At 38.5% G+C, this 10,510-nt stretch overlaps 1 protein-coding gene and 1 long non-coding RNA gene across 9 annotated transcripts in view; one reads left to right on the top strand and one right to left on the bottom strand.

Annotated features, from left to right (window-relative positions):
* Nucleotides 1-45: 45 nt before the first annotated feature.
* Nucleotides 46-5,650, top strand: LOC144580733 (uncharacterized). Its single transcript, XR_013530789.1, has 2 exons — nt 46-99; nt 4,908-5,650. It is a non-coding gene; the product is annotated as an uncharacterized LOC144580733 (long non-coding RNA).
* Nucleotides 5,637-10,510, bottom strand: part of ZNF566 (zinc finger protein 566) — a 29,875-nt gene continuing 25,001 nt past the window's right edge. For all 8 annotated transcript variants that reach the window (XM_035284264.3, XM_078359171.1, XM_008987828.5 and 5 more), the window contains one exon: nt 5,637-10,361. In XM_035284264.3, coding sequence (XP_035140155.1) covers nt 9,337-10,361 — 1,025 coding nt within the window. In that variant the 3' untranslated portion in view covers nt 5,637-9,336. The remainder of the gene's footprint in view (nt 10,362-10,510) is intronic.

The raw sequence follows: 10,510 nt of genomic DNA, 5'->3' as shown, positions 1-10,510 counted from the left end.
TGGGAGGGCTGAGCGCGTTCACGGAGTGCGCAGGCGCAGCCGACTGCTCACTGCTGCACCCCCGGGTCTGAGGGAATCCGGAGCCGGAGCCGGAGCCAGGTTGGTCCCAGTGAGGTTGCGCTTCGAGTCCCTTAGCACCTGGGGACGGTGCGGCAGGGCCTGGAGGGGAGCGGGGACAGATGGCTGGTGCGTTAAAAAAAGGGCGACTGCCTCTCCATGGGGCCGACTGGGGAGCTCTGTGAGCGAGGTCGGCCCTGCGAGTCTGTGCCTGGCGTGGACCTGGGTGGGATTCTTTCACCTAGTGTGGCTAGTTGGGGTTTGAGACGGTGTGACTCGGGGGATTCGGGGACGACCGGGATGAGTTTTGTGACTGAGATTGCGTGACTGGAATTAAGTCGAGCTCCGTAGGACTGAGAGCCATTGGCGCCTGCGAGATCACCGGGTTGACTGAGTGCGTGGGCTTGCGTTTCTGTGAGCGCGTCTATAACCCACGATAAACCTTAATGTGTCGCGGTTTGGGGAATGTTTGTTTTCCTTCTCCGACCTTAGCTGGAGACCGTGAATGTGAGTCAGTGTGTGTCTGAGAAATGGCGCCCCTGATTGTGTGGTGGGTGTGTGCTTGCAGGGCTGTGACGAAGTGACTGGATGATTGATAGTGACTGAGAGCCTCGCTCTCCTCAACTCTGAAACAGAGAGGGGAATGTTGCATCTTCAAGAGCATCAGCTTGACTACAGGATTTGGTGAAAAGAAGATTTTTTTTAAATTACGTGTTTATTTTGTATTTAATCACAGGCCTATTATTGGAGAGAATGTAAATGAGCATAACTTTTAGATTAAGATTTTAAAGGAGATTCCTGGCATAGAGTAATTTATTTCCTTCTGCCCCAGATTCCGATGAGTGGCCATTACTTATTTCTTAGGGATTTTGAGGAGGAAGGGGGAGAAAATTTGAGAAGACTTAGATTAAGAAAAAATAAAAGCCATATGGCTAGATCAGACAATCCAGGATTAGGGAGTCAGATATCTTGGGTTTTAGATCAGTCACTTTTTTCCCTTTATTAAAGCAGGGCAAGAAACGTGAGACCCAAAGCACAAGTTCATACTCCATCATTTAAATTTAACATCACAGGGTTTTATTCTTGCCTTCTATACTCATGCTTGTTTTCTCTAACAGAAATCTTGTTTCCTATCAATATCAACATATTTATTAAGTTATTAATATTTATGTATTTATATTAATATTAATGTGTTAGTTGTTATAAAACTAATTTAAAATTGTAACAACAATGCTAGTAAATGAAATTTTAGATTGCAGTTCTTTTAGAGCAGTTACATCCTGCAGGCCACATATGTCCTGCTACCAGTTGTTGTACAACTAAGGAAATAAGAATGATTCGTATATATATGTGTGTGTGTGTGTATATATATATATATATATATATATATTTTTTTTTTTTTTTTTTTTTTTTTTTTGAGACAGAGTCTTGCTCTGTTGCCCAAGTTGAAGTGCGGTGGTGCAATCTTGGCTCACTGCAGCCTCTGACTCCCGGGTTCCAGCAATTCTCCTGCCTCAGCTTCCCAAGTAGCTGGGATTACAGGCATGTGCCACCATCTCCAGCTAATTTTTGTATTTTTAGTAGAGATGGGGTTTCACCATGTTGGCCAGGATGGTCTTGATCTCTTAACCTCATGACCTGCCCACCTGAGCCTCCCAAAGTGCTGGTATTATAGGCGTGAGCCACCACGCCTGGCCTTTTTTTTTTTTTTTTTTTTGAGGCAGGGTCTCGTTCTGTCACTCAGGCCAGAATGCAGTGGCCAGTCATAACTCACTGCAATCTCAGTCTCACAAGCTCAAGCCAGCCTCCTGCCTCAGCCTTCTGAATATGTGAGACTACAGGCATAAGCCATCACACCTGGCCTAATTATTTTTTTAAACTTGGGAAAAAACATATATACTTCGCTCCCACAGAGTATGGTTTAGACTCCTGCCCCATACACTTTCTAAGTAAAGTAAAACAAAAAAGTGGTGAAGTAAAGCAAAAACAAAAAAGCCACTAATACGGTTTGGTTCTGTGTCCCCACTTAAATCTCATCTCAAATTGTAATCCCCATAATCCCCCATGTTGAGGGAGGGACTTGGTGGGAGGTGATTGGTTCCTGGGGGCAGTTTCCCCCATGCTGCTGTTTTTGTGATAGTAAATTCTCACCAGATCTGATGATCTTATAAGTGTTTGACAGTTCCTCCTTTCTCTCTCTCTTTCTCTCTCTCTCTCTCTCTCTTGCTGCCATGTAAGATGTGCTTGCTTCCCCTTCCGCCATGATTGTAAGTTTCCTGAGGCCTCCCTAACTATGAGAAACTGAGTCAGTTAAACCTCTTTTCTTTATAAATTACACAGTCATGGGCAGTTCTTTACAGCAGTGTGAAAACGAACTAATACACCCACATATTTATTAAGTTGCTTTCCATTCCTTACTTCCTCCAGCCATGGCAACCACTAATCTGCTTTCTGTCTCTATGGATTTGCCTGTTCTAGATACTTTATATAAATGGAATCATACAATATGTACCCTTTTATGGCTGGCTCCTTTCACTTAGCATAATGGTTTGAATATTCATTCATGCTGTTTATTTCTTTTTCTAGCTGAATACCATTCCACTGTATGAATGTACTACATTTTGTTGATCCATCAATAGACCGACATGCATTGTTTCTACCTTTTGGCTATTGTGATACTGCTGCCATAAACTTTGTATACAAGTTTTATGGCATGAAGGCCAGCCATTGGTGGGGTAATATTATAACAGAACTTATCAATAAATGCCGAGTTTCCTTTGAAGTTAGTCTCTGATTTATTACAGTGCTTGATGTCTGCCTTGCCTGCTAGTGACCAAAACATATATATACATTTCTTGTGTCTTTACAGAGCTTTGTCACTCACTCAATGTAAATAAAGACAGTGGTGGAAACAAAGTTTCCCAAAGTATCCCTATGTGTAAAAGTGTTTCTCATTACTTTGGAAATACTGAGCTGAATTTAATGTTTATTCTTTTTCTACCAACAGACACAAAAAGGACAATTAAGTACATTCCTTAGAATGTTCAATAACATTTTCTACAGTGATATGGTTAAACACTCTTCTGTCTTCACCTTGTTTGAACATTTATTTTCAATTATTTTAGGTATATACTCAATATATATAAGTGGGCCAGGTGTGGTGGTTCACACTTGTAATCCCAGCCCTTTTTGAGGCTGAGGTGGGCAGATCACTTGAGGCCAGGATTTGAAGACCAGCCTGGCCAACACGGTGAAACTCTGTTTCTACTAAAAGTACAAAATTTAGATGGGCGTGGTGGTGTGCACCTGTAGTCCTGGCTACATGGGAGGCTGAGGCACGAGAATCCCTTAAGAAAAGGAGGTTGCAGTAAGGGAAGGTTGCACTTCATCCTGGGCAACAGTGCCAGAGTTTGTCTTTTTAAAAAGTCTTTAAAAAAACATATATGTGTGTGGCCGGACACAGTGGCTCATGCCTGTAATGCCAGCACTTTGGGAGGCCAAGGCGGGAGGATCACAAGGTCAGGAGTTCGAGACCCACCTGCCAATATGGGAAAACCAGATCTCTACTAAAAATACAAAAATAAGCTGGGCGTGGTGGCGGGCGCCTGTAATCCTAGCTACTTGGGAGGCCAAGGCAGGAGAATTGCTTAAATCCTAGAGGTGGAGGTTGCAGTGAGTTAAGATTGTGCCATTGCACTCCAGTCTGGGTGACAAGAGCAAGGCTCTGTCTCCAAAAAATGTATATATACATTTTTCTTTACACACACACACACACTTTGACCAAAGTGCATAACATGTATCAGTAGTTTGTTCTGCAACAAACTACATCTCCTGCAATAAATATATAATTTATATATATATATATAATTACCAAAGTGCTGGGATTACAGGCCTGAGCCATCATACCTGGCCAATAATTTTTTTGAAAAAGGAAAAATAAGTGCTTGTGAGAATATAGTGAAATCTGAACTATCATACATTGTTTATGGAAATGTAAAATGCTGTAGCTGCTGTGGGAAAAGTTTGGTATTTACTCAATAAATTAAATGTAAAATTATAAGAATTTTACATATATATTCTTTGTGTGTGTGTGTGTGTGTGTGTGTGTGTGTGTATATATATATATATTAGGCTAGGTATAATAATTTTTTTTTTCCAAGACAGAGTATTGCTCTGTTGCCCAGACTGGAGTGCAGTGGCATGATCTCGGCTCACTACAACCTCCACCTCTTGGGTTCAAGCTATTCTCCTGCCTCAGCCTCCTGAGTAGCTGGGATTACAGGCATGCACCACTATGCCCAGCTATTTTGTATCTTTAATAAAGATGGGGTTTCTCCATGTTGGTCAGGCTGGTCTGAAACTCCTGACCTCAGGTGACCCACCCGCCTCAGGTTCCCAAAGTGCTGAGATTACAGGTATGAGCCACCGTGCCCAGCCTATTTATAATTTCTGCATGGTTTTTTTTTTTTTTTGGTGGATACATAGAAATGCATTTGGCATTTTTATTACCCTTATATCTATTATCTTATTATTTCTAACATTTGTAGATTGGTGTTTTTTGCAGTGAAGGTCATATTTATTAAATAATGACAGTTTTATTTCTTTCCTATCAATCTGGATATCTCTGATCTCTTTGTTTTATCTTATTGCACTGGTTTGGACCTCCAATACTATATGAAATAGAAGTAGCAATAATGAGCATCCTGGTCTCAAGATAATCCTTGTCTTATTTCTGATTTTAGGTTCTGTAGACTCCCCATTTAGGTAGATTCTTGCAATCAGGCTTTGAAAACATTTTTTTTTAATTTCAAACATTAAAAATAATGATTTTTTTTTTTTTTTTTTTTAAGATGAAGTCTCGCTCTGTTACCCAGGCTGGAGTGCAGTAACAGTCTCGTCTTGCTGCAACCTCTGCCTCCCGGATTAAAGTGATTCTTCAGCCTCAGCCTCAGTGAGATAGGTATGTCACCTTCATCTGCAGATTATAGAACTATAAAGCCCTAAAGAATCTATCACCTTATAAGCAGAACCCTAATGGATTACATTTTCAGATATTACTAGCATATTTTAAGTATTGTGAGACATTACAGTAGATGGTGTTATTATTAAATATTAGAGGGTAAGGAGGATGAAGAGTTATAAAAGAAACCTCAAGACATGTGTTAATGAATATCCACTCAATGTCAATTGTTTATTCATTTGGTATACTCTAAACTGAATAAAATTTGAAACATAATCCTAATGTGTTTTTTCCTTTTGAGATGGAGTCTTGCTCTGTCACCCAGGCTGGAATGCAGTGGTGTGATCTCGGCTCACTGCAACCACTGCCTCCGGGGTTCAAGCAATTCTCCTACCTCAGCCTCCCAAGTAAAATTATGGGCACAAACCACCATGCCTGGCTAATTTTTGTATTTTTAGTAGAGAAGGGTTTTGGCATGTTTGCCAGGTTGGTCTTGAACTCCTGACCTCAGATATCCACTTGCCTCAGCCTTCCAAAGTGTTAGGATTACAGGTATGAGCCACCTCAACTGGCCAGCCTAATGTGTTTTCATTGGAAAATGAATAAAATAATTCAAAAATTCTCATGAAGAAACATGTCTTTATTTCCAAGTAATAAACTATATATTAATAATATATACATAGATTTTTATTTCCAAGTTACAAAAGCTGCTGAAAAGTGTCAAGGATTGCTAGAATATGGAGAACAGAAATAGATGTGAGTATGTGAGCATTTAATATACAATTGACAGTATTTTAATTCAGTAGGAGAAAGGTGAATAATAATTACTTCTGGCATAATTGGTTTTATTCCTGGATAGAAACAAGTCTGACATCCTGCATTATTTCATATACAGTAATCAATACCTAATGTATTAAAATATTATATCTCTGTGTATACACACTAACAGAATCACATATGTGAAAAACTGCACTCTATTCCTTTATTCTCTTGCCCCCTGAAATTTTCTAGAAGCACAACCTTCTAAAGAAACATACAAAACAGTGGAAATGACTTGGGAAACTTATTTTATAGAAATAGAATAAGGATACAAGAGTGTTTACTCAGCACTTGGCAAAAAAGAGCAAACAATCTGTAATATCACAATTGGGAAAATGGTTGAAAAGGCATTGGTACAAGAATACTGTGGAACATACTGTAACCGTCAGAAAGATTGTTAGATAATCATCCATTGGCTTGAAGGAAAATCCAAAATGTACAGTTGAATGTAAAAAAGCAAATTTAAGGGAAATATATAGTTATCATCTACTTCTTTTTGTAAAAACATAATAAAAAAATAACTGTGTTAATGTTTTAGCATGGAGAAGTACATGGGTAATATACACAACCTTTAAACATTATTCAGAAGAAAATGGACACAGGAAGGAATGAGGAATGGAGAAGGACAAAACTAATCATTTTTTTCCTTAGTGGTACTGTTTCATGAATTTAGATGCAAATACATTATTTTTGTAATTTTAGATGAGGAACTTTCTAAAAGACATAAGCACAGAAGAAAAGAATATAAACAAAATTTCATTTGGTTGTTCTCATTTTGATAATGCAAAACATTAGAATAGTCCATCTTTGTTAATTCTCTCATTTGCAGGTATTTTGCTCATTCTACCTTTCTCAATTTTATTATGAAATATTTTACTTCCTTATGCCTGTAAAAAGCAAAGTAACACAATGTTCAGAGAGACCCCTCTACACAGGATCTAAGAAAAAAGGAAGTGGGGCATAAAATAACAGATCTACAGACATAAACTTCATCCTCCCACACATGTAATCTGTCCAGTGTGGGGAGCTGTTTGCTGAGCATTTTCTGAGCACAGGGAGGGCCCATTTTAAAACACTAACCTAACCCCAAACAAAGCCAATCTTTGGGCTTTTTTGTTTCGTTTTGTTTTTTTTTGAGACAGAGTCTTACCATGTCGCCCAGGTTGAAGTGCCATGGCACGATCTTGGCTCGCTGCAACCTCTGCCTCCTGAAAATTAGCTGGGCATGGTGGCATGCACCTGTAATCCCAGCTACTCGGGCGGCTGAGGCAGGACAATTGCTTGAACCAGCAGCCAGGAGGCAGAGGTTGCAGTGAGCCAAGATCATGCCACTGTATGCTAGCCTTGGCTACAGTGAGAATCCATCTTAAAAAAAAAAATTCTAATTTTCTTGGAGTCAATATTGATGTCTATTTTTCCTTTAAAATCATTTTGTTTAAATTTTCAAACATCAGAAAAAAACATTATATTCAACAGAAACTTTTAAATCTGTAACTGTTTTTATCTCTGTCCATTTTTAAAATATGATGCCCTTTCTCTTTTCATACTTTTTTTCCTCATAAGTGCACCAATATTTTATGTTTTATGTTTCACTGGGTATAAAATGTGGCAGAAAGTTATCAGTCAGAATAAAATTCATCACACACATTATTCACAATACTTTCCCCACCAACACCTAGGCTTATTTCATGTTCAATAGGAAGTACATGATGATGGGAAATGTTCTTAACTTGTTACCTTCAAAGGGTCTTTCTTCAGTCAAATACCCTGCCTAACGGTGACTAAGTTCTGTAGAAGTTAAAAAGCCTTTCTACAAATAATAATACTGATGATGATGAATACAATAATGATGACTAACATTCAGTGGGTATGTATTTATTATGTCAGGCACAATTCTAAGCACTTTATGTGTTTTAATCAGTCCTCACAAAGCATTATGAGGTAGGTATTATAATTACCCCCCATTTTATAATTTTTACTGAGACACACGTGCATATAAACAGAAAAATGATGAGAATAAATAATAAACTGATAAAGACTATTTTTTGGGAATGGAATGGATACAAGGATGATGGTCAAAGGGTACCTTTTTGTAATGCCTGCATCTTTTATAAGAAAAATATATTCACATATTATTTCTGCAATTAAAAGACATGATACGGCCAGGTGCAGTGGCTCATGCCTCTAATCCCAGTACTTTTGGAGGATGAGGCGGGTGGATCACAAGGTTTGGAGTTCAAGACCAACCTGGCCAAGATGGTGAAACCCTGTCTCTACTAAAAATACAAAAATTAGCTGGGTGTGGTGGCGGGCACCTGTAATCCCAGCTACTCAGGAGGCTGAGGCAGAAGAATTGCATGAACCCGGGAGGCAGAGGCTGCAGGGAGCCAAGATTGCACCACTGCACTCTAGCCTGGACAACAAAGCAAGACTCCATCTCAAAAAAGGAAAAAACAAAAAACAAGACATGATACAAAGATGTGCTAAGGGAGAATACCCATCAGGGACTTGTATTTTGGCATGTATTATGGCAAAATATCTAGAGAAGACTATAATATCCACCAATAGGATTTTATAAGTGATATTACAGTAACAAACAAAATACCATGAAGATATTAAAGGATCTCTATTGAGTGAAATGCTGTTCATGAACATTTTTACAATAAGGAAGACTTAATGTTATAAAGAGCAAAAAGAATAAGCCATCTTCAAAAATAGAGGTCATTTCTCCCAGGTACTATTTTAAAATATTAAAAATATTTTACAAATCAGGATGTAAACAGATGAAATTTACAGCCATGTAAATTTAAGATGGATTAAAATACTAATAATGTAAAAATTAGACAAATTAGGGGAAAAAAATGAAAATCACAGGACTATATTTCCACATAAATTCTCTGATGTTTAAGCTTACAAAGGTGTTTAAAATGCTGTCCTTTTCAGCACAACAGACTGAACTATTTATCATATTGTCAGACTGAATTATCTGATGTCAAGAGAAGTGAGCATTTAGTTAAGGATTTCCAAAGTATATTCTATCATAGGGTGTTTCTCCAACATTATCTTTCCCAGGCTGAATAAGCTATAGTCTGCAAATAAAATGCTTCTACATTATCCTGAATTATTTTTTTTGAGAGGGAGTTTTGCTCATTGCCAAGGCTGGAGTGCAATGGTGCAATTGTGGCTCACCACAACCTCTGCCTCCTCGGTTCAAGCGATTCTCTTGCCTCGGCCTCCCAAGTTGCTGAGATTACAGGCATGTGCCATTACACCTGGCTAATTTTTTTTATATTTTTAGTAGAGATGGGGTTTCTCCGTGTTGGTCAGGCTGGTCTCTAACTCCCGACCTCAGGTGATCTGTCCTCCTTGGCCTCCCAAAGTGCTGGGATTACAGATGTGAGCCACTCTACCCAGCCTAGAGGAATTATTAAGCAGACAAATTCTATTTCGAGCCATAATTAAAAGCCTCCCTATCTATACATTTCATATATTCTGGTTTATCACCAGTACAAATTTTGATGCTGAATAAGTTGTGGACCATAATTAAAGTTCTTTTCACATTCCCTATATTCATAGGGTTTCTCACTAGTATGAATTCTATGATGACTAATAAGCTGTGAACTCTGAGAATAGGCCTTCCCACATATCTTACATTCATAGGGTTTCTCACCAGTATGAATTCTCTGATGTCTAGTAAGGTCTGAGCCAGAACGAAAAGCCTTTTCACATTCCTTACATTCATAGGGTTTCTCACCTGTATGGATTCTTTGATGTTTAATAAGTTGTGAGCTCTGACTAAAGGCATTGCCACATTCTTTACATTCATAGGGTTTCTCCCCAGTATGAATTCTCTGATGCTGAGTAAAATTTGAACCACTACTAAAGGCCTTCCCGCATTCTTTGCATTCATAAGGCTTCTCACCTGTGTGAATTCTCTGATGTCGAGTGAAGTTTGAACCACTACTAAAGGCCTTCCCACATTCCTTACATTCATAGGGTTTCTCACCAGTGTGAATTCTGTGATGTCGAGTAAGGTCTGAGCCACAAATAAAGGTTTTTCCACATTCCTTACATTCAAAGGGTTTCTTGCCAGTATGAATTTTCTGATGATGAGCAAGTCTTGAGGGATGTCTAAAGGACTTTCCACATTCCTTACATTCATAGGGCTTCTCAATGGTATGAATTATCTCATGTGTAGCAAATTGTGAACCATGTCTAAAGGTTTTTCTGTATTCTTTAGAGGCACAGAATTTCTCTTTACTATTAATGATTTGCTGTAATGTAAAGGATGGATGTTTCCTCAAAGTGGGCAGATCTTCGTGAGTGAATATCAATTGATTGAAATGTCCCTCCTGAGAGCCAAGTTGTTTCTCAAACTGGATATTACATTCCCAATCATCTCTGAACCTAGAGCACTGAAAATCATGTCTTGTCAGTTTTTCCATTATTTGCCAGTGGGTTGATTCTATTTCATAAATTTCTTTCTTCAGAAATAATTTCTTGGTCTCACATCTTGATTCCAGGACTGAAAGAAAATATGAAAACAATCACTCATGTTTTTATATGTGAGAAACAAAACTTCAGTCAATATGGGAGAATTTAACTGAACTGTTTTTTACAAATGTATGAGGAAAAAAGAGAGAAATCAGATTACATCATAAGATGAGGGGAGTG

This window comes from Callithrix jacchus, chromosome 22, assembly GCF_049354715.1.
Source record: "Callithrix jacchus isolate 240 chromosome 22, calJac240_pri, whole genome shotgun sequence".
Classification (NCBI taxonomy): Eukaryota; Metazoa; Chordata; class Mammalia; order Primates; family Cebidae; genus Callithrix; species Callithrix jacchus.
The sequence above is the reverse complement of the archived record's forward strand: the minus strand, read 5'-3'. Positions and strand labels throughout refer to the sequence as shown.